Source organism: Camelina sativa, chromosome 5 (genome assembly GCF_030686135.1).
Source record: "Camelina sativa cultivar CO46 ecotype springtype chromosome 5, ASM3068613v1".
In the NCBI taxonomy this organism is placed as follows: Eukaryota; Viridiplantae; Streptophyta; class Magnoliopsida; order Brassicales; family Brassicaceae; genus Camelina; species Camelina sativa.
The window spans coordinates 4,633,661-4,657,447 of record NC_141884.1 but is presented as its reverse complement, the minus strand read 5'-3'; the positions used below and the strand labels follow the sequence as shown (position 1 = coordinate 4,657,447).

General features: G+C 34.0%; 3 protein-coding genes, 2 long non-coding RNA genes and 3 pseudogenes across 6 annotated transcripts; 4 read left to right on the top strand and 4 right to left on the bottom strand.

Annotated features, from left to right (window-relative positions):
• Positions 1 to 1,121: 1,121 nt before the first annotated feature.
• On the top strand, positions 1,122 to 2,192 carry LOC104788897 (putative F-box protein At3g17500). Its single transcript, XM_010514666.2, has one exon. The coding sequence runs from the start codon at positions 1,149 to 1,151 to the stop codon at positions 2,190 to 2,192; it is 1,044 nt and encodes a 347-aa protein (XP_010512968.2). The 5' UTR covers positions 1,122 to 1,148.
• Positions 2,193 to 4,551: 2,359 nt separating this feature from the next.
• Positions 4,552 to 7,367, top strand: LOC104785508 (uncharacterized). 2 transcript variants are annotated; one of them, XR_015598307.1, is made up of 3 exons: positions 4,552 to 5,144; positions 6,181 to 6,233; positions 7,154 to 7,367. It is a non-coding gene; the product is annotated as an uncharacterized LOC104785508 (long non-coding RNA). The 2 variants fall into 2 exon arrangements; XR_767377.3 differs by lacking the exon at positions 7,154 to 7,367 and having other exon boundaries at positions 6,181 to 6,472.
• On the bottom strand, positions 4,682 to 5,852 carry LOC147943268 (uncharacterized). The gene is made up of 2 exons (XR_015598308.1): positions 5,601 to 5,852; positions 4,682 to 5,509 (listed from the first exon to the last, which is right to left on the bottom strand). It is a non-coding gene; the product is annotated as an uncharacterized LOC147943268 (long non-coding RNA).
• A 1,220-nt stretch (positions 7,368 to 8,587) lies between the features above and the next one.
• On the bottom strand, positions 8,588 to 9,494 carry LOC104788896 (putative F-box protein At4g11580 pseudogene; annotated as a pseudogene).
• Positions 9,495 to 9,684: 190 nt separating this feature from the next.
• On the top strand, positions 9,685 to 10,743 carry LOC104788895 (putative F-box protein At3g17500). Its single transcript, XM_010514664.1, has one exon. It carries the CDS (start codon positions 9,685 to 9,687, stop codon positions 10,741 to 10,743), a length of 1,059 nt encoding a protein of 352 aa, XP_010512966.1.
• Positions 10,744 to 11,450: 707 nt separating this feature from the next.
• Positions 11,451 to 12,533, bottom strand: LOC104788894 (NADH--cytochrome b5 reductase 1-like; annotated as a pseudogene).
• Positions 12,534 to 17,909: 5,376 nt separating this feature from the next.
• Positions 17,910 to 19,276, top strand: LOC104788893 (F-box/LRR-repeat protein At2g43260 pseudogene; annotated as a pseudogene).
• Positions 19,277 to 20,421: 1,145 nt separating this feature from the next.
• LOC104785507 (putative receptor-like protein kinase At2g39360) lies at positions 20,422 to 23,467 on the bottom strand. The gene has a single exon (XM_010510726.3). It carries the CDS (start codon positions 23,069 to 23,071, stop codon positions 20,573 to 20,575), a length of 2,499 nt encoding a protein of 832 aa, XP_010509028.2. The 5' UTR covers positions 23,072 to 23,467; the 3' UTR covers positions 20,422 to 20,572.
• Positions 23,468 to 23,787: the final 320 nt, after the last annotated feature.

Below are 23,787 nucleotides of genomic sequence, written 5' to 3'. Positions count from 1 at the left end.
GGATGTGTACGTGACTCTTTGATCTCAATGCCATCTCTTTCTCCCGTGGCCCGTATATGATCTTCCTTTCTATGGAATACACATACTCTCTCCATACTACAAAACAAACAAAAATCTGACAGACGACATACATATATACATTAATTTGTCTCTAAGAATAAAAGGACAAAGTTTGTATTAGCGTTGGAATTTTGGAAACATCAAATATCATCTAGCCAAAAATTTTGAAAGATTAATTTTAAGAGATTTTAAACAAAGCATTATATAAAAATATAGTAAAGCTTTTAAGAATAAAATATAACGTGCGGGCGACTTTTCTTCTATAAGAGAATGTGGCCATTCATTATTATTATTACTTTAGTTTATTAGCCACAACAAAATCAACTTCATATATCCGACAAAGTTTTTGGGAAAAGAATGGACATTTTTCAAAACTTGCTACCAAATTGATATTGTTGGGCTATCAATTGATACACATACTAATCAGTAATCACAAACTCATCATCATTCAAATCAAAAGCAATTTTATTCGAAACTCACTTTCATATACCCACCTTCTAGATAATCTAATCCTAAGCGGACGGTGTTAGTGGTTAACATGTGTAAGCATTAAATGTGATGTAGGGAATGCTTACATTTCCAATTTCATTTTGACTTAAATTTTTTGTTGACTTTTTTGCTTACTAACTTCTAACTACATTTCCCTTCTTGCCGCCACGATCAAAGGACGGGAAAGTTCATTTCTATTATTGTTTCAACAAAACTTGGAAGAGCGTAGCCAACTTTAAATTGATTTTGGTCCACACTAGCCACCTTTAAAAAAATTTATAAGTTTTTTTTTTTTTTTTTTACTGTAGTACCTTATTAAATTTGGATCATATCAACTTCCAACTAATAAGAATGTTTTAGTTGAAAGAAAAATATACTTCCAACTAATTTGGGCCACGTGAAAATCATGGGCTTGTTGATTAGAGTTCCCCAAAAATAAATAAAACAAATATAATTTGTTCTCTTTTTGTTGACTTTTATTTTTTTGTTTGAAACGGCAAAACTTATAACAATACATAACCCTAATTTTACTTTATTTTTCAATCAGCAGCAGTCGCACTTATTGGCTTCCTTTGAGAAATCAGAAGAGAAAACGAACAATGGCTATGACAGATCTTCCACGTGATCTGTTGGAGAGTATACTCTCTAGGATTCCGTATGAGTCTCTAAGAGAGTTGCGATTTACTTGCAAACTGTGGAACGCTTTATTCAAAGATCGAGGATTCATAAAACAACGTTTCCACAAAGCAACAAGGCAAGTGGTCGTGATGGCGTTTTCATGTGTTAATTTATTCAACTTTTATTTGGATGGAGATAACAACTTTGACGGACTTGGATTCATAACATTACATTGTGGTATCAGCTATCCTAACGTTATATCTGATATGTTTTACTGCGACGGTTTATTGTTGTTACGAACCATGGAAAATAACAAGCTTGGGGTTTGGAACCCGTGTTCGGGGAAATCCAGGTGGATCGAACTTATGTATCATATTCAATACACGAGAGGCATCTTTTCCCTTGGATACCATAAAGACTTGTGCGATAGCTACAAAATCGTGAGTATTTTGGATAATCCAAAACCAGAGTTATATATCTATGAGTTCAACTCTGATTCATGGAGGTCTCTTGATGACGCCATTGTCGGCTGCGTGATAAAATCTCGTGGGGTGTCTTTACAGGGGAATACTTATTGGATTGCTTCACAAGTCAAAGACTTTTTCCTACTAAGTTTTGATTTCACAACAGAGACATTTGGACGTCTAAATCTTCCACTTCAGCGTCTTGGCTATGAAACTTTGGCTCTATCAGTTGTTAGGGACGAGCAGCTTTCGACTTTGCAACAAAGTTTGGATACAACAAAGGTGGAAATTTGGATGACTACCAATGATAAGATTGATCAGACCAAAGTTTTGTCGTGGACCAAGTTTTTGGCAGTGGATTTGAACACTTATGATAAGCGTAAGTTTACGTGTGATGTAAGTTTCTTCATCGATGAAGAGCGGAAAGTCGCCGTATGTTGGGACAGAGGAATAGTGCACACTTTAGGAGAGGATCATCGCTACCAACATATCCCTTCTAATGGATTTGGAGAAGCTATGTTCCAAGGTTGGTTCAAATTCAACCTAAAAGGAGAGAATTAGTTAAGTAAAAACATAATGTAATTTATTGCGCATTTTATTTATCTTTTTTTTTCTCTTTAATTCTCTTCTGTTGTCACTTTTCATCTCCTATGATTTTTTTTTTAACAATTAAATGAATTTAAATTTATCTGATTCTCTTTGTTCATATAGTATATAGTAGTTGGTGTTAGAATCATATATTAATATATTTATCAGAACCCCATTGTCGATTTGATCATCAATGGTAATGATTTGAGTGACGACCAATGATAAGATTGATCAGACCAAGATCTTGTCATGGAGCAAGTTGTTGGCAGTGGAATTAAACACTTATTATGACCATAGGTTTACGTGTGATGTAAGTTTCTTTATCGACAAAGAGAATAAAGTCGCCGTTTGTTGGGATAAAAGAACAAGTATACATTTTTGGAGAGGATCATCACTATAGAAATCTCAATTTTGGAGGATATGGATGCGAACCTCTTTTTCCAGCAGTTATGTTCCAAGGTTGGTTCAAATTTAACCTGCAGGTAGTATCTATAAGAAAGCATGTCAATAGATCTGAGATCTTCAATCTAGGTTTTCAATCCCAGTCATGGAAGAAGCTTATTACCGTGATGTTTTTGAGGTGCTAATCACAACCGTAATACCGATTCTTCTACGTATGGCAAAGCGTCGTATTCGTCGTTGCAGATCAGGTACGTTTGATCCTTCTCTCGAATTAGAATTTGGAGTAATCTAGGAACTCATCGGCTCTGCTTCTTCTAGGACATCTTTCTGAGCGGGTAACTCAAACGGCAAAAGCTCTTGGAACTGACTGAAAACACTGCGACATTACCCCTCCTTCATTATCGTTGGGATGCGAAGCTCCTTATCTCTCATCGACCATGCTATGAGAGACTCAGTCTTGCCACTCATCATGTGGCTCATCCTTTGCCGTTGAATCTCAATGCTGCCGTTCATGTAAGTCTATATTTCTTGTCTTTAATGTATGTAATTTTGTGTGACAACCAAATCATTTTTTGGTTGGTACTGGTAGAATCAAAGCTGAGCATTACTCACACTCTCTTTTTTGAAGCAATTTCTGACTTGGTGTGAGAATTGCTTTGCCATTCAGCCTCTTGTTACCACAGACTGCGGACACCAAGTGTACAAGTCCTGTTTTAACAGATACGTGCTCCAAATGGTGTCACAGTCTATTACTTTGCCACTCTGTGTGGTGTCACAACCATTTTCATCACAACATCCATCAAAACCTCTAAAACACAAAATCTAACCTATATGTTCATAAAGAATTGTGAATTTCAATTTAACTTGAGGGCTAGGTAAGTATATAAGTGGTATGGTATGTACATTTTGTGTACTACATCAATATTTTTAACCATTTAAATGCAATTATTTCTTTAATTTATGTGTTTATGAGAGATGCATCTCTAAGTTTTTTAAACGTATATGATTTTGGGAAATCGCATGGACTTATATAATATTTTGTAGGTTTATAAAGTAACATAAAAAAAAATTACAATTATGAGTTTATCTTAAAAAAAGATATATAGTATGTATATATACTAAATTAATTTTATAATTTATATATCTTTAAAGCATATAGTTTTAGTATCTTTTAAAAACAGATAATATATATATATATATATATATATATATATCTTAATTTAATCAGCAATAAGCTTGAAGCTTCTATGTGTGTGATGTATCTCAACAATCGTAAATTTCATAAATCTACGTTTTGTCACTATTAGCTTTTATCACCTGAAAATCACAAAGTTCTCAACTTCTCATGCTATTCAAAGGTAAATATCACAAATATAAGCTTCTTTCACCATTTAACTTTTATAATCTCACTAGGGATTGGACCCGCACGTACGTGCGGGGTTTTTCTAAAAAAATATTTTCCAAGGTTTTAGAATTGATATTTCAGAGTTCTGATTTTTGAAAAGTCATTTTTGAAGATTTTGAAGTTTATATCTTGAATGACTTGTATAATATTGAACTGTTATATTATTTTTAAAAGTTAAGAATACCAACTTATATGTGCTGATTGTTTTCAATTGATATAGATCGCAGTGTTATTGTTTTTGTTTGTATTGGTCCGATGGAAGGAAAAAAAAACAAAAACCAAAAACCGAAAAGAAATGTAACATAAAAATATCTAGATTTGGATCGGTGGATACATGCAGAGTTATATTTAAAAGACAAACTTAAGATTATTTACATAAAAATGTCAAATGATGTTACATGTATATTTTATAAAGAGAACTAATCCAAATAATTTTAACAGTTTGATCAGGGGTGTTAAATCGAATTTGGATTCGGCGTTAATTTGAATTATTTTATCTATTTTGGAACGGGAAGTCTCTAAAATGAAATGACAATGTTTGACGATGAGTTTTTATTTTTGGTAAAGTAGAAATCTTCGACCTCAACAAAGAGACTCCGGCAAATCCGACGAAGCTCCGGCGAGTCCTGGTTCCTGAAGGATTTTGGTCAGCCACTTGCTTAACCGATCTCAGTCTCCTTAATCGATAAGTTCATTACAGCAATATATATATAGCAGTACGCCTACAGTAGTACTTTAGACTTTAGTATTAACCAATTTAAAGTAAAAACTCTTACTACTTAGACATTGACTTTGTTTTTGCCTTAACTAACGAAACCCAATAATAATTGGGTCTTGACTTGCTTCTGGCCCATCTGGCCTCTTCCTTTCTTCGTTGACAAAGTGTGGGTTGTTCTTCTCTTCGTGTTCCTCCTCTTCGCTTCTTCTTCTTTCAATGATTGATCAAAGATTGATTATTCTTACTAACTCTCTTGCTTGATTCTCTTGCACAAGATTGATCAAAGATGATAATCCAACAGTTCCTACTCCGAGCCTTTACCGGCACCTCTTATGCGGACTGGATCTGGTGCTTCTCAAGATAAGTCTCAGGCTCCCACCATTGTCGCCACCACTCAAAGGTACTGCTTGTAATCTGAGCATACACAACCCTTTTTTCGATTTTTCTTTGTAATTGATCCTTCAACTTCAACTCTATTTCCCATTAATTTCTTCCGTTCAAAGATTCAAGTTTTGCCTTTTCGTTTTGTACAAATTTGGGTATTTCTATTTACGTTTTCTTTGTTATTGATCCTTCAAAGTTTTATCATTGAGTTATTTATCTTCAAAGTTAAGAGTAGCAGCCTTAAAACCAAATTCCTCTTCAGATTTCTCCAAGCTATTGGTTGAACATACAACTTCTGAGAGGTGAATGATTGTTCGGTTGCCTCACCATTAGAAGCGTAGACACATTAGTCTCTTGTAAATAAGTCAAGGCGAGTGAAACCTGATATTAGACAAAATTCAGTTATACATAAACCACAGTAGCTTCTACCACAATGATCATATCACCAGAGAATATAAGATTGTATTAGAACCTGATCACCATGGTATTGGATTCATTAATTTCAGCTGAATCATCAATGACTTTAATAGTATTCCAAATTTGTCCATACTTTAATAGTAATCCAAGTTAATTTCAGCTGGTAGAAGGCCATACTTTAATAGTATCTTGGAAACCTTGTAGGAGTCCTTCCCATCCCACAAAATTTATCTTTCCACACACACCAAGTAAAGATAGGTCTTGCCAATCATATTATTGATTGGTTATGGTAAATTTTCATGGTCAGTAACCTGTTAAGAATATAAGATGTGATTAGGAACTTATTTCGATTATATAAGAAGATAAAGCTTTAAATATAATAGGACCTCATCAAGTGATTCACACTTGGTCTCTTTGATCATCACATCATCTGAAACATGCTGAGTTGTTGTTTTTAACAGTGCCATGAATCATGGTTCCTGCAAAGTGCATATAAACATACTAATAAACTAATGAAAACAAATATCGTAAATAAAACAAACTATTAATATAAGCTTACCGAAACATCAAAAAAATCATTTCTATGGTTTCTCTAGAGTATGAATGACATATTTTGTTCACGGTTTAAATTGCAGGAAGTGCAGCCATTTCCGTTTGAAACCGTAAACAAAGTGAAGAAAGTATGAAGGTACTATGATCCAGCCTTCATGAATAGCATGTATTTATAGCATTTAATGATTAAGTAGGTAATTAAATCTTTACCATATATATATTTTGATTTGAATCAGTTAAGGATAAAATTTTTGTAGAATTCCTAATTGTTTGCAATGAATTGAGGAACAATACATTTTGTATGATATTAAGAATATTTTCAAATGACTGTTATCTTTTCATTTGGGAAATCAATTATTGATATATTTGGTATGATATTTTTTGGTAAATGTTTGCGCAAGATTTAATATTGATCGGTTTAGTTTTATTGTTAAGGTTTTAGACTTGTTATTGTTAATATTTCATATATATCAATTTTTTTTTCCGACGACCGTTTTTAATATAATTATGATTGTATTTCAAGACTGGTTAGTTGCTACAAATGGTATATTTTGAATATTAAGATTTTAGGGGGTTTTAATGTCAAAGAGTGTTGATATGGTTGGTTCCTAATTCTCTGTAAATACTAATTTACAGTAGTATAATAAATTAGCATAATTATCTCCCTAATTTATTATTGTGTCCCATCACAGATATTAATTATTAATTATTGTATTTCAAGATTGGTTTGTTGCCATAAATGGCATTTTGCGAATATTCAGATTTATGGAAGATTTTAATGGCAAGTATATCAATTAATTTGTTACAGTCAATTTATTTATGTCGCATGATATACTCGTAGATTTGATCTCACATGATTGATTTGTATTTGTTAACGTGAATTACGTCCTAATCATAACATTAGAATTTGTTATCTTACTCTTTCTTTTTTTAGTATCTACATATAAAGGGTAGCCCAACACGTTTTGATACATTTCATATAATATTGAATTGGGCCTGTGTAAAGGGTAGCCCAACACGTTTGGATACATTTCATATAATTGTTTTATCGTACAGAATAGAAAACATAAAGAGATCGTAGTGCATTAAATGCTTCCCAACCCAAGAACTTCCGGATCGGGTATATATTGGATCCGCGTGCTTTTCAATTTTTTTTAATACAAAGCTACCCTTTATGATGTTTTTTGTTTTTTCTATTTGTAATGGCATTTCATGTAATAATTTCCAACTTTATATTTACTTAGTGAGAAATGCTTCCCTTTTAATAGTATAGATAGATACAATGTGGTCTACGGAACTAACTACACATATTAAATATATACTCAAATACTCTATAATACGTATGTTAAGCAAAAAAAAAAAATTACAATATCCAACTTTATAAATTTATTACACTTTACTTTTTCCATCGATTTTCTTCTAAGATTTTAGAATTTGCAATTTCAGTATTCTCAAATACTATATAATACGTATTTAATAGGAAGTTAGTGAACATGTAACATGTTCCCAAAAAGAGTCTCCGTCTATTGTGCCGTGCAAGCAAAGGCACTACTATATCATTGCCCGGATGAATGAAATCAACCTATGCTAAGCCAAACTCTTTACCGAAATATCCTTATTACGAAAAAGTTAATTGATTACCATACTTGTTAATCAGGTCGAAAAATGGGAATAACGCATAAAAGTATATAATATAACAAAAAGAGTAGATGAGTTAAATTAAACTAATCCAAAAAAACAAAAAAAAAACTAATCCAATGATTGACCTAGTTCCTGATCTAGTGGAAGAAATCTTTGTTCGACTGCCCTTCAAATCCATCATCAAATTCAAAACCGTATCAAAACAATGGAGATCAATACTGGAGTCGAGGAGTTTCGCGGAAAGGAGGCCAACGTTTATGTATAAAGTTCAAAAGAAGCCGCAAATACTTTTTTATTATTTTTTTAACTTTCTTTTTCTTTTAACATTAATAAGTGCATGTATTTATAATTTTTATTTTATTTTCTGCTATATTTGGAACTTCTGGTGTTTTGGATTTTTTTTTTTTTGATTTTTCAAAATTGAAATTTAATTTATGATTTTTTTTTTTTCGTCAATTTAATTTATGATTTTAATATGAATATATTTACTAACTAGATTATAATGCACAATCTTATTTTACAAATATATACACTACACTTTTATAATAATTTATTTTATTAATATAATATATCAATTTTTGTTTTTGTTTTTTGTTTTTTTTAATAACACAAATCATAAAATTGTTTTAAAATACTATGATTTCGGGCTGCCCACAATGCAAGTATACAAACCTAGCTAGCCACATACTCGTATATAAGAATCGGACACATACTCGTATGCATCATCATGTATAAATGGCGTTCGTAGAGAAACAAATTTAAAATTCAATTTAAAGAAAATAAAAAGCACTAATTAAACCACCAGCTTCCCGATGAAAGAGTGTTCATGAGCGATGATCAGTGTATATATTAAGTCGAATTCCCCGGTGAAAGATTGTTCATGAGCGATGTGGTAAATCTTTCAAGCTTCTTAGTGGTGGCTATTACAAAATTGTATGTAGATGTCGTGATAGGAATAAAATACTGGTCTGATTTGCAATGTGAAACATTAAGAATCATGAGGTTTGGAAGGCCGATGATTAGCCAGTAAACTGCTGGCATACTAACCAAAAAGCATCGCAAACTAAACCTCTTGAGGCTCTGGTCCAGAGCCTCTGGAGGTATTGCGGGATTTGACTAGCCTTTTATTCTTCCAAATTAACGACCCAAATATTTTAAGTTGGTTAGGTTACGACAGCTCTTTCCCACAGCTTCAAAGTCGAATTCCCCGGTGAAAGAGCGTTCATGAGCGATGATCAGTGTATTAAGAAGATTCCTCCATTGACTGAACGCAAATCGCAATGACTCGTTGGTTCGATAACACCAGATTGGTAAAGCAAGTTTCTCTATGTTTGGCATCCTAAGAAACACAACCAAAACAAATACAAAAAAAAACGTATATGAGAGGGAGGCACGGGGTGCAAGAAAATATGATTAGATGATTCATTACGACGTAAAATGAGATTTACTTCTCTGCAGCGAACTTGAGACCCTCTTCGTGTATATAGGAATTGAAGTTAAAGAACAAATTTTTCGGGGGGTGGGGGGCATGCGGCTCAACCTGGTGATACCAATCAGTAGATTCATGAGAGCGTAGCCAACTTGTGATATCAAAATCAAACTAGTTCATTTCTATTATTGTTTCAACAAAACTTGGAAGAGCGTAGCCAACTTTAAATTGATTTTGGACCACACTAGCTACCTTTTAAAATATTTGTTAAGATTTTTATTAAAAGAAAAATATATTTCCAACTAATTTGGGCCACGTTAAAATCATGGGGCCTGTTGATTAGAGTTACCATAAATAAATAAAACAAATATAATTTTTCCTCTTTATAGTTGACTTTTATTTCTTGTTTGAAACGGCGAACTTATAACAAAACATAACCCTAATTTTACTTTATTTTGTAATCAGCAGCAGCATTGTTGCACTAGCTTCCTTTGATTTTCAGAAGAGAAAACGAACAATGGCTATGACAGATCTTCCACGTGATTTGCTGGAGGATATACTCTCTAGGATTCCGTACGAGTCTCTAAGAGAGTTGCGATTTACTTGCAAACTGTGGAACGCTTTATTCAAAGATCGAGGATTTATAAAACAACGCTTCCACAAACCAGCAAGGGAAGTGGTCGTAATGGTGTTTTCATGGATTTATTTATTGAACCCTGATTTGGATGGAGATACTATCGTACATGCATTCAGAAGATTACATGGTGATGGTGGTATCAGCTATCTTAACTTAAATCAAAGCGTTATATCTGATATGTTTTACTGCGACGGTTTACTGTTATTACGAACCATGGAAAATAACAAGCTTGGGGTTTGGAACCCGTGTTCGGGAAAATCCAGGTGGATCGAACTTATGTATCATATTCATTACACGAGTGGCATATTTTCCCTTGGATACCATCAAGACTTGTGCGATAGCTACAAAGTCTTGAGTATTTTGGATAATCCAAAACCAGAGTTATATATCTATGAGTTCAACTCTGATTCATGGAGGTCTCTTGATGACGTCATTCTCGGCTGCATGATAAAATCTCGTGGGGTGTCTTTACAGGGGAATACTTATTGGATTGCTTCACAAGTCAAAGACTTTTTCCTACTAAGTTTTGATTTCGCAACAGAGACATTTGGACGTCTAAATCTTCCACTTCAGCGTTGTGGCTATGAAACTTTGGCTCTATCAGTTGTTAGGGACGAGAAGCTTTCGAGTTTGCAACAAAGTTTGGATACAACAAAGGTGAAAATTTGGGTGACTACCAATGATAAGATTGATCAGACCAAAGTCTTGTCGTGGACCAAGTTTTTGGCAGTGGATTTGAACACTTATTATGATAAGCGTAAGTTTACGTGTGATGTAAGTTTCTTCATCGATGAAGAGAGGAAAGTCGCCGTATGTTGGGACAGAGGAATAGTGCACACTTTAGGAGAGGATCATCGCTACCAACATATCTTTTCTAATGGATTCGGAGAAGCTATGTTCCAAGGTTGGTTCAAATTCAACCTAAAAGGAGAGAATTAATTAAGTAAAAACAGAACGTAATTACTTGCGCATCTCATTTTTTTTTTTTTTTTTTTCTCTCTTTAATTTTCTTCTGTTGTCACTTTTCATCTCCTTTGATTTTTTTTTAACAATTAAATGAAATTAAATTTATCTGATTCTCTTTGTTCATATAGTATATAGTAGTTGGTGTTAGAATCATATATTAATATATTTATCAGAACCCCATTGTCGATTTGATCATCAATGGTAATGATTTGAGTGACGACCAATGATAAGATTGATCAGACCAAGATCTTGTCATGGAGCAAGTTGTTGGCAGTGGAATTAAACACTTATTATGACCATAGGTTTACGTGTGATGTAAGTTTCTTTATCGACAAAGAGAATAAAGTCGCCGTTTGTTGGGATAAAAGAACAAGTATACATTTTTGGAGAGGATCATCACTATCGAAATCTCAATTTTGGAGGATATGGATGCGAACCTCTTTTTCCAGCAGTTATGTTCCAAGGTTGGTTCAAATTTAACCTGCTGGTAGTATCTATAATAAAGCATGTCAAATTCGGTTTACAAGAAAAAGAAAAAAGCATGTAAAATTCCGGGTAGATGAAAGATCGGAAATATGTGACAAATTCTCGAAAATCTTTATTTCACTCGGAAATAAGTGACAAATTCTGGTTACTAGTATAACATGAGTGATGAGTGTATGACGGCCAAGGAAAAAACTTTACAAAGATGAGGATAGAAAATAGAGAAAATAAATTTGTAAGCAATGAGTCTGAATCATTTCCTTCGATACAAATCCTACACCATTATCCCATGTTTCCGGAGGCTAATCATTGTCACAGAAGATAAACCAAACCACCAAGAGCAAAAGGTATCGAGTATTCTTTATGTAATTACATAAGATGAACGCAAATACATTTGCATTTCTGTGCTAACCTGGTTCAACACATAGTAGATTTTGAATTGATCTGGGTATTGTCGGTAAGACCCTCCAGTTCTTTCTGAAAACAGAAAAGTATTAATTCACATGACATTAAGTGTTTGAAATAAAATATGAAAACGCGAAACTTGTTCTCCAAGCATAAGAATCAACTGGTGAGAAGCGTTATACCTTTAAGAGAATGTCTTCATATGTGATATTGGCGTAAATGAGGTGCACCTTTGTCTTGTCTGTTGGGTTTTCTAGAATTGCTCTATCGACCTTCACAAATACGAAATAAAATGCGTTTTCAAACAGATACATTGGTTTCGAAAACAACATTAAACGCAAATGTAATCAGACATACTTGGAACATAGGGGTGATGCCTGAACCTCCAGCAAGCATTCCAAGTTCCCTAAACTGACCAGGTCGATACTTGAACCTACCTGACAAATAAATGGTAATATAACAACAAAAGTTTGAGATTCAAGAAAAGTAAATACTAACATGTTTGATCAGCTAATTAAGCACAAACATCTGAATTGAAGGTACCTTAGACCATCTCCATTGGGTTTTTTTTTTTTTTTTTGTGAGTGTATACTTACTTTTTTATAATTAATTTTAATATTATTTAATCCAAAGTGTTTTTAGATTGTTTAAGAGTGTCCAAAAATGAATAAAAATGTCTTTAAGTAGAGATTTAAGACATATTTTGATACTCTTTAAGACACTTACAATTAAACAATATTAGAATTAATTATAGAAAATTTTGTAGACACTCCTCAAATATAACTGATGGATGTGCTCTTAGGTCCCTTTACGGCAAGATGGTCTCTAACACGCATCTCCCCGAAATGATGAGACATCTTTCTTTGTGGATACATCTAGTTGACAGCATTTTTCGATTAAGTTAAAGAGAGAGAACAAACAAATCAAAAACCAAGTGAAGTTGAGAAGTGTTTTGAAGCATATACCTAATTAACGACAAGTTCATAATGCCCTAGGTCTGAATCTAGTGTTGTTGGGGTGTATGGCTTAATTCATATCAAACCGCCAAAACATATAAACGGTTCCTCCTTCCACCAGAGCCCTGGATTTGCGATTTCAATAGATCTGAGATCTTCAATCAAAGGGTTTCAATCCCAATCATGGAAGAAGCTTATTGTCGTGATGTTTTTGAGGTGCTAATCAGAACCGTAATACCGATTCTTCTGAGTATGGCAAAGCGTCGTCTTCGTTGTCGCAGATCAGGTACGTTTGATGCTTCTCTCGAATTAGAATTTGGAATTGGAGTAATCTAGGAACTCATCGGCTCTGCTTCTTCTAGGACATCTTTCTGAGCGGGTAACTCAAACGGCAAAAGCTCTTGGAACTGACGAAAACACTGCGACATTACTCCTCCTTCATTATCGTTGGGATGCGAAGCTCCTTATCTCTCACCGACCATGCTACAAGAGACTCAGTCTTGCCACTCATCATGTGGCTTGTCTTTTGCCGTTGAATCTCAATGCTGCCGTTCATGTAAGTCTATCTTTCTTGTCTTTAATGTATGTAGTTTTGTGTGACCAAATCATTTTTTGGTGGTACTGGTAGAATCAGAGCTGAGTATTACTCTCTCTCTCTCTCTTTTGTAGCAATTTCTGACTTGGTGTGAGAATTGCTTTGCCATTCACCCTCTTGTTACCACCCACTGGGGCACACATTTTTTAGTATGGGGCACACATCACACTATAACAAAAAAAAATTTAAAAATTATGTAAACATAAAAATAAGTTCTGTAATAATTTTTAAAATTGTAAATGAAAGAAATATATTTTTCATCACTATTTCATTTTTTATTTTATTAAATATTTTTCTCTCAGAAAAAGACTATTGTTTAAAAACTGTTAATTATAGGTTACATTAAAAATTGGTATCTGAACAAATTATCTATTAAATGATAAGATAGCATGATTTATAAGTTTTATGAATAACAAATCATTTTATAAAACTAAAGAAAATTAGTTCATCTAATCAGATAATTTTTCACATTATAAATTAATCACAAAATAGTTGCTTATTATAAATAGTATGTATGCTGTATTTAGAACTAGGAAAAAAAGTTCAAAAAGTTGTGATAATTAAAGTTTTAGTTGAGGGAGAAAAAAATCCAGATCAATTATGCTCTAATTCGCAGACTTTTGTTAACAACATTATATGGGTAATTCATATCAATTATTTTGAACTGAAATACTTTTCTTTACATTTTAATAGGACTGATTGGGTTAAGGCACATATTTGATTTGTAATTAGAGTGTGGCACCTTTTTAAAATATTCAATTAGACATATAATTAAATACATAAATACATGTTATATAAAGGTTAAAAAAAAAAGTGTAGGGCACGTGCCACACCCCTCTTAGCCCTGCGTCCGCCTCTGGTTACCACAGACTGTGGACACCAAGTGTGCAAGTCCTGTTTTAACAGGTATTTGCTCCAAATGGTGTCACAGTCTATTACTCTGCCACTCTGCATGGTGTCACAACCATATTCATCACAACATCCATCAAAACCCTCTAAAACACAAAATCTAAACCTACAGTCTATAAATGAGCATGTTCATAAAGAAATGTGAATTTCAATTTACCTTGAGGGCTAGGTAAATAGCGTCATAGTAAATACAAGTGGTATGGTATGTACATTTTGTGTACTACATAAATATTTTTTAACCATTTTAATGCAATTATTTCTTTAATTTATGTGTTTATGAGAGATGCATCTCTAAGTTTTAAAAACATATATGATTTTGTGAAATCGCATGGACTTATATAATGTTTTGTAGGTTTATAAAGTAACTTAAAAAAATTACAATTATTAGTTTATCTTATAAAAAAGATATATATATATATGTATGTATATACTAAATTAATTTTATAGTTTATATATCTTTATAGCATATAGTTTTAGTATCTTTTAAAAACAGATAATATATATATATATATATATATATATATGTATTTATCTTAATTTGATCAGCAATAAGCTTCTATGTGTGATGTATCACAACAATCGTAAATTTCAGAAATCCACTTTTTGCCACCACAAAGTTCTCAACCTCTCATGCTATTCAAAGGTAAATATCACAAATATAAGCTTCTTTCACCATTTAATTTTATAATCTCATAGCTCTATTATATATAAGTTCAAAAGAAGCCGCAAATACTTTTTTAATATTTTTTTTTAATTTTCTTTTTCTTTTAACATTAATAAGTGCATGCATTTATAATTTTTATTTTAGTTTCTGCTTTATAGATTGTAGTATATTTGGAACTTTGGTATTTTGGAATTTTCAAAATCGAAATTTAATTTATGATTTTAATATGAATATATTTACTAACTAGATTATAATGCACAATCTTATTTTACAAATATATACACTACACTTTTATAATAATTTATTTTATTAATACAATATATCAATTTTTTTTGTTTTTTTTTTTAATAACACCAATCAGAAATATGATTTCGGGCTGCCCACAATGCAAGTATACAAACCTAGCTAGTATACATGTATATAAGAATCGGACACATACTCGTATGCATCATCATGTATAAATGGCGTTCGTAGAGAAACAAATTTAAGATTCAATTAAAGAAAATAAAAAGCACTAATTAAACCACCAGCTTCCCGATGAAAGAGTGTTCATGAGCGATGATCAGTGTATTAAGTCGAATTCCCCGGTGAAAGAGTGTTCATGAGCGATGTGATAAATCTAAGATGGCTATTACAAAATTGTATGTAGATGTCGTGATAGGAATAAAATACTGGTCTGATTTGCAATGTGAAACATTAAGAATCATGAGGTTTGGAAGGCCGATGATTAGCCAGTAAACTGCTGGCATACTAACCAAAAAGCATCGCAAACTAAACCTCTTGAGGCTCTGGAGGTATTGCGGGATATGACTAGCCTTGTATTCTTCCAAATTAACGACCCAAATATTTTAAGTTGGTTAGGTTACGACAGCTCTTTCCCACAGCTTCAAAGTTGAATTCCCCGGTGAAAGATTGTTCATGAGCGATGATCAGTGTATTAAGATTCCTCCATTGACAGAACGCAAATCGCAATGACTCGTTGGTTTGATAGCACCAGATTGGTAAAGCAAGTTTCTCTATGTTTGGCATCCTAAGAAACACAACCAAAACAAATACAAAAAAACGTATGTGCATGAGAGGGGGGCACGGGGTGCAAGAAAATATGATTAGATGATTCATTACGACGTAAAGTTGAGATTTACTTCTCTGCAGCGAACTTGAGACCCTCTTCGTGTATATAGCCCTAAAATAACCTAGCAAATAAGCCCGATCGAATAGGTCAATAGAAACAAAACAGTGTGGTGTCTTACAAAATAATGCTACAGCAATGCCATGATTTGATATTTACAACAACAAAACAGCAATGCCATAAGCGGTTCGAATAGTCTCGTGATTTGAGATTCAATTATGTATAAGCAACGTCCAAACTTAATTAGAAAAGGTATTTAAATTCCTTTCTCTAACAACAATAAACAAACGAAAATAATCCAAGCTAAAGCATCAAAAAGGGCAAATATTATCAAACGAAAATAATAAGTTAATAGTAATAATTCGTAATCTGTGGCAAGGCGGTAGAATTAGAAGAACTACCTTGCTTAGCTATAATTTGGTTAAGTTTACAGTCCAGAGCCAAAGAAACTTGGTCTTGTCGTAGACTAAAGTTCTTGTTCTTGGTAGTGGATTTGAACCGTAAGTTTTTTTTTTTTTTAATGAATGTTAAATTTATTACCAAAAAACCATATTACATGTGAACGAATGAACCATACGTTTACGTGTGATGTAAGTTTCTTCATCCACAAAGAGAAGAAATTCGCCGTCTATTGGAATAAAGGATTATATATATATACACATTTTTGGAGAGGATCATGACTACGGATATCTCAAAGTAGGTGCATTTGAATGCAAGCCTTTTATTCGAGCAGCTATGTTCCAAGGTTAGTTCAAATTCAATCCAGGGGCAATGGACACAAATTGGTACCAAATTTCGTCAGGTCCACAGTCCAAAGCAAATATAGTAAGTATATTACTTTGTTAAACAAAATAGAACGTAATTTCTTGCATCTCAGTTCTGTTTATAATTAGTGAATTAAATTGATCTTATTTTTTTGTTCTTATAGTGAATTTTAAATTATAGAAAGTATAACAAAGATGCTCAATATATCACAACACTTCAAATTTTCTAGAATGTATAATACAGTATTATAGTGAATTTTAAATTATAGAAAGTATAACAAAGATGCTCAATATATCACAACACTTCAAATTTTCTACAATGTATAAAACAGTATTGTGTGTAGAGCCGGCCCTAAGCACAGCATGATGAAGTATGTGTTTGCGGGCCGATAATAATATGTAAATTTTCGGCCCTCATTTGTTGTGTCTCCTTAGTGCAGTGGTAAAGGTGAATACTAATGTTGCTGAGATCGGGTGTTCGAGCCTTTGCAGCAACAATTCTTACAATTCTTATAGAGTTTTTAGGGCTTAATTGATTGGGGTCGGGCTGACCCAAAAAATCCTTAAATAAATATAATTATATTATTTTGCTAACATTTTTGTTTGATTGCACTATTTGATTAATGATTTATCGTAAATAAGTTTAAAACTCTTTTTTTTAGGAAGTTTAAAACTCTAATCTTAGTTCTCATATTTACATAATAATCTTATTAATACTTTTAAAATATTTATCTGTGATATTTTATATAATTTTTTATTGTTAAAGTATGAAAAAGTTTTTAGTTAAATATTTTTTTTATTTTAGATTAAATTGGTTTTAGTGAATATAGATGAGTTATTTAAATTTTGATTGATTTGTTTTATATTGCACCTTTAAACATTGATTTTTAAGATATGTTATAAACTTTTAAAAATTTGATCCGTAAGATAAGCTCGGAAAAACCCGAAAAATACTGTAACCCTGTCAGGGCCCGGCCAGGCTTTAAAACATAGGCTCAGAAATACTCAGATATATGCGGACTTTACGGGTTTCAGACCGGACCAGCCCGATTGACACCCACACCCCTATCCACATTACACAATATTGATTTCTGCCTTTTCCTGATTATTTTTAAAAAGGATAATTAACAATTAACGTATAATAGTAATGTAAACTCCTATATACGATCGACCAAGAAAGAAGAAAAGGTGAGAGATTAGGGTAGAAGAAGTGTGCACACACACAAAAAAACCAATGATCGACCTAGTTCCCGATCTAGTGGAAGAAATCCTTGTTCGGCTGCCCTTCAAATCCATACTTAAATTCAAAACTGTATCGAAGCAATGGAGATCAATACTGGAGTCGAGGAGTTTCGCGGAGAGCAGGCCTACGTTTATGAATAAAGTTCAAAAGAAGCCGCAAATACTGGCGGCGGCCGTAAACCACTGTACGTTTACAATGCTAGGGGACGAAGAAGGGGTCGAGTTGGTATATTTACACTGCCATGTCGCCACACGACCTTCGTTGGCATGTGACGGTCTTGTTTGCATCCCTGAACCAGGTTGGATCAACGTTTTCAACCCTTCCACCGGAGAATTCATCAGATTCCCTTCCGGCCCTGATCCCGTAAAAACCCAACGCTATAATAACCTATTTATGAATGGTAAGCATCTATGTTGATAACAAGAATAAATCCATACAGAACTTTTTTTGATAAATATATATTCATTGATGGGTTTGAAATATTGTAAACCTCTGCAGATAACTATTATGATAATTTCTTTATCAAAAAAAAAAAAAAAAACTATTATGATAACAGTGATATATTCCCTGGACACTGGAGGATGGGATTCGGTAGAGACAAAGTTAACGGAAGCTATAAAGTAGTGAGGATGTTCTTTGAGCCAAACCACTACGGTGAGATTCTTGATTTAAACATTGGGGAATGGCGGAAACTGCCGAGGCCGCCTCCTCACCATGTGGGAGAGACATCGAACTCAGCGTGTGTGAATGGCTCCATCTACTGGTTATGTGAAGCTGCTTATCACAAGTATCGGATTCTAGCTTTGGATCTTCACACACAAGAGTTCTGTGATGTCCCAACACCGCCTTTATTACGTCAAACAGTGATGCAAACAGAGAGGCTAGCAAACCTTGAAGACCGTCTAGTCTTATCCATATTCAGTCCTCAACGCATGATAGAGATATGGTGCATGGATACACAAGAAGAAACATGGATCATCACTTACTCCTTTTACTTTTATCGTGCCTCACTCTACCGAAATCCCTGGAATTACACGCATATGTGGTTCATGCCTATGGCTGTTTCTAAGGGAGGGAATCTTTTCCTCCATGAAGATAGAAAACAGTTGATTAAATACTATCCAAAGACAGGGTTTCACATCTCTACAAACATTTGTGTTATATCTCCTTTCGTTGAAAATTTGCTCCCACTCCAACGTCCCGCTTCTGCTCCAGAAATCAGGACGTATCTGTACCGAAAACAGGTGCAGGAATCACGGATTTCCAAACGGTTTAGGCATATCGAATGGTGGATCCCAAATATATTGATTACAATCACTGTTGCAGCTACTATATTGCATCGTATCGTTCATTATTGATATACCTATTTATTATGATACTTTTAAAAAAAATTTTTTTTTTCTTTTAACATTAATAAGTGCATGCATTTATAATATTTTTTTTCTGCTTTATAGATTGTAGTATATATGGAACTTTTGGTATTTTGGATTTTTTTTTTTCGATTCTTCTAAATCAAAATTTAATTTATGATTTTAATATGATTATAAATTTATAATTCACAATCTTATTTTACAAATATATACACTATACTTTTATAATAAGTTATTTTATCAGATTTTTTTTTTTTTAATAACACCAATCATAAAATTGTTTTTTTAAAACTATGATTTCGGGCTGCCCACAATGCAAGTATACAAACCTAGCTAGTATACATGTATATATAAGAATCGGGCACATACTCGTATGCATCATCATGTATAAATGGCGTTCGTAGTGAAACAAATTTAAAATTCAATTAAAGAAAATAAAAAGCACTAATTAAACCACCAGCTTCCCGATTCAGTAGTGAGGACAACATAATTGTTCCGCTATCTCCGATGTTACCATCAGCATCAAAACACTTCTTCTCAAACATTTCAGAATTCAAGTTCCTTTATCTCATCGTTCCGCCAATCCTCAGCGAGATACGACCAGGAGTAGCGATCGACATCGATCTTTGCAAATCCTACACTCTTGAGGACATGTGATAAATCTTTCAACCTTCTTATTTGAACCGTTAGTTTTTCTTTTTCTTTTTCAAAATAAATGTAAAATTTATTCAACCAAAAAACCATGTTACATGTGAACGAATGAACCATATGTTTACGTGTGATGTAAGTTTCTTCATCGACAAAGAGAAGACAGTTGGAACAAAGTATTATATATACATTTTTGGAGAGGATCATGACTATGGATATATATCAATGGCGGTGCATTTCAATGCAAGCCTTTTATTAGAGCAGCTATGTTCCAAGGTTAGTTCAAATTCAATGTAGGGGCAAGGGACACACATTGGTACCAATTTCGTGAGTTCCACAGTCCAAAGGCTAAAGTAAGGAGATTACTTGGTTAAAAATAGAACGTAAGTTCTTGCAACTCAGTTCTCTTTATAATTAGAATTTTTTTAAACTGATCTTATTTTTTGTTCTTATAGCGAATTTTAAATTATAGAAAGTATAACAAAGATGCTCAATATATCTCGATTAGAAAAAACAACAACACTTGAAATTTTCTACAATGTATAAAACAGTATTGTCTATTGTGTGTTCTCTCCTTCTCCCTTCTGTACAAATAACACTATAATGATGAAGATACTCTTCTTTTAATCAAATCTTTTATCGTGTTTCTTCTCTAACCATTTGCGCAAAGACTTTGCTCATTGAGATCCCTGCAATATCTCCCACTCCATTTACACTGAACTGCACAGTTGAGCCCACAACACTCGCCTCTGGCTTATCATCCACCACCATTGCCGCTTTCTCATCTTTTGCTTGGACCTGAAGCATGAACTCTAGGTTCCACAACAAATCTCCCATTGTTGGCCTCTCAATCCCGTTTTGTGCCAAACACTTCTCTGTTAAATCACAGTACTTTTTCACCTCTTCAAGCTTCACTTTCCCATCAAGGAAAGGGTCTATGATCTCTTCCACTTTCCCTTTCTTCACCAACTTCATCGCCCACTCTATCAAGTTCACTTTCTCTCTTGGAAGTGATGGATCAATGACTGGTCTCCCGCATAGTACTTCAAGCATCACCACACCAAAAGAGTAAACATCAGATTTCTCAGTCAATTGTTGTCTGGTTAAGTACTCTGGATCTAGATAACCAAAGCTTCCTTTGACCGCGGTACTCACATATGTCTGATGATCAAGATCAGGACCTGTCTTAGACAATCCAAAATCCGCAACTTTGGCCATGAAATTCTCATCCAAGAGAATATTAGCTGATTTCACATCACGGTGTATGATTGCTCTTGTGGAACCTGTATGGAGATAATGAAGTCCTCTAGCTGCACCAACACATATCTCAAGCCTCTGTCTCCAACTCAATCTAGGGTTATCATTTGAGTCATACAGATGATCTTTAAGCGTTCCCTTCTCCATATACTCATAGACAATGATCATTTCACTGTTCTCATCGCAATACCCGATTAAAGAAACCAAATGTCTATGTCTGAACTGAGTAAGCATTTCAACTTCTGTCTTAAATTCAGCTAAACCTTGTCTAGACTGAGGAGCTCCACGTTTCACAGCTATCTCAGTCTTGTCCTTCAAGACTCCTTTGTAAACTTTACCAAACCCACCTACCCCAACCACTAAGCTTTCATTGAAATCATCAGTTGCTTCCTTGATTAGAGCCAAAGGGTATCTATAACCGATCTTTGAACTCGAAAAGATCAAGCTCTCACCTGTTTCATTCTTCTTAACCTGCTCATCTCCTCTAGAATGAACAGTCTGCATTTCTCTATTCCTTCTTCTTCTTCTCCTGATGCACCACCAAGATATAACCACACCAAACAATAAAGCAACACAGAGAGCTGCAGCTAATCCAGCTATCAGTGCCATACTCGGATTCGAACTCTTGTTACGTGAAGAGCCATCAGGAGAAACAGCATCAAAAGCATCAAGACTCCGCTTATCATTGCTTAGCTTCATAATCTCAAATCCGTTAATAAAAGAAACAGGGTACAAAGAAACATCCATAACTCCACCAATAGATAGATTCATGACTCCTTCTCGACTTCTAGCTTTACGCATCACCGCATCAACGAAATAAGGAGCTCCAAAAGTGCCATTTGCAACCTCTGTCATATCAACAGATCCAGCTTTGTCTGAATTCACAAAAATGTCAAAACGTATCTGACGCTCGAATCCAAAAGGATCCACTATAATGTTACAAAAGTGAAACCTGACAAAGTAATCGAAACCAGGCTCGATGTTGAACGTCCAAGTAAGATTGGCGTTAGTATTCGGATCGAGATCAGAGTTCAACCTCGTAGCGGTTCCATAGACGTAAACTGGTGCAATGTCATCTGTTATCCCACCAGCACTGAAGTTAACTGCTTTCAGGTTCATCACAGGCGTACCGTAGTGAGCTTTATACGCAGAATCCGAATCCCATAGTCTCCAAAGCTTATCTTGATCACGAGTCACAGTCAGATTCCCCATGTTTACACGTGAAACAGTCTCCATCGCATGACTCCCGAGCTTGAGATTCTTTTTGCTCTGTGAACCTATAAGTCTTGCTTCTTCAGGAAGCAAAATCTCTGGAAGTCTGAAAACTTCTAAAGCATTGATGAAAGCTACAGAACCTGTTTGAGGACGAAACTCAATGACAAGATGATCTGAAGAGATGTTTAAACTGTATTCTTTAACAAGAGAAGTCGTCGTCGAGGGTTTGTAATCTCTGATCAGAGTGAAGTTTTGAGACGAAACAGAGAATCTAGCTGTGGTTAGATCTTGAGAAGAGGAGACAAAGGGTAAGAAGTAAAGACGAATCAAGAACCAACCGTGTTGTTCGATCGGGAACCTGTAACTCGATGATTCATCATCGGAGAATACTCTCGCAGTCTGAAACAGAGTCGTCGTTGATTCATCCCTTGAATTCGAATCGGTGGTTCCGACTACAGAAGTTCCTCGACTAGAATCAAAGATTACCTGACCAAGACTGTTGTCGGATACAAAGGTTCGGTTGTTGACTGTTGTTACATTCGTCGGAGATCCACAGTTGATGAAGAAAGTATCAGTAGAAGCAGAGGAGATGTGTGAAGAACAGAGAACAAATATTATTAAAAAACCTAACTTTAGCCCTAAGAAAGGCTTTAGGTTTATCATAGCCAAAAGAAAGAACAGAGAAATCACCAAGAAAATAAGTGAATCTGTAATAATGGAGAAAGGAAACAGAGTCTATTTCGGAGAAGATTATGAGCTGGAGAAATAAAAAAGTGAGAGAGATGTTTCTCAAAAGATCCGTGAACAGAAGAGAGAAACGTTCACATCACCAACTCAATAACTACGCGTTTTTACACTTAACTAAATTGACCAAAAAAACGAATTATTCGAGAAAATTAAAAAAGTCTTGAATTTATTGTGATTTTTAGGGTTTAAATCCAAAAAAGAAGACGAGAAGAAGAGGCAAGTTGATGAACAAATCTGTTGACAAATCCACAAAAGTTGTTTGATTAACCAATCTGTAGAAGAAAAATATACTAATCATCAATAAGGCCAAAAAAATACAAAGAGGATAGAAGAAAGTTATTATTTTAATTTATGTAAATTTCGTTTTCAACGTTTTTGTTCATTGAGCTGGAAATACATCAATTTTAATAAAAATAAAAATCAACAAGGCCAAAAAAATACAAAGAGGATAGAAGAAAGAGGCGGAGATAGCATATAATAATGAGTGATTGGAGAGGCATAATAAAATAGATAAACAACTGGAGTATATTGTATTTTCCCACCGGCTACAAACGTGCCGTTAGGTTTGTATTGTTCAAGATGGCGACAGAATCATTGTCTTTTTTTTCCGAGTCTTTATTTTTTATTTTTAT

What these genes read in the sequence shown, in the direction of transcription:
- LOC104788897 (XM_010514666.2), top strand. Translation starts at nt 1,149, where the DNA reads ATGGCTATGACAGATCTTCCACGTGATCTGTTGGAGAGTATACTCTCT.
- LOC104788895 (XM_010514664.1), top strand. Translation starts at nt 9,685, where the DNA reads ATGGCTATGACAGATCTTCCACGTGATTTGCTGGAGGATATACTCTCT.
- LOC104785507 (XM_010510726.3), bottom strand. Translation starts at nt 23,071, where the DNA reads ATGATAAACCTAAAGCCTTTCTTAGGGCTAAAGTTAGGTTTTTTAATA.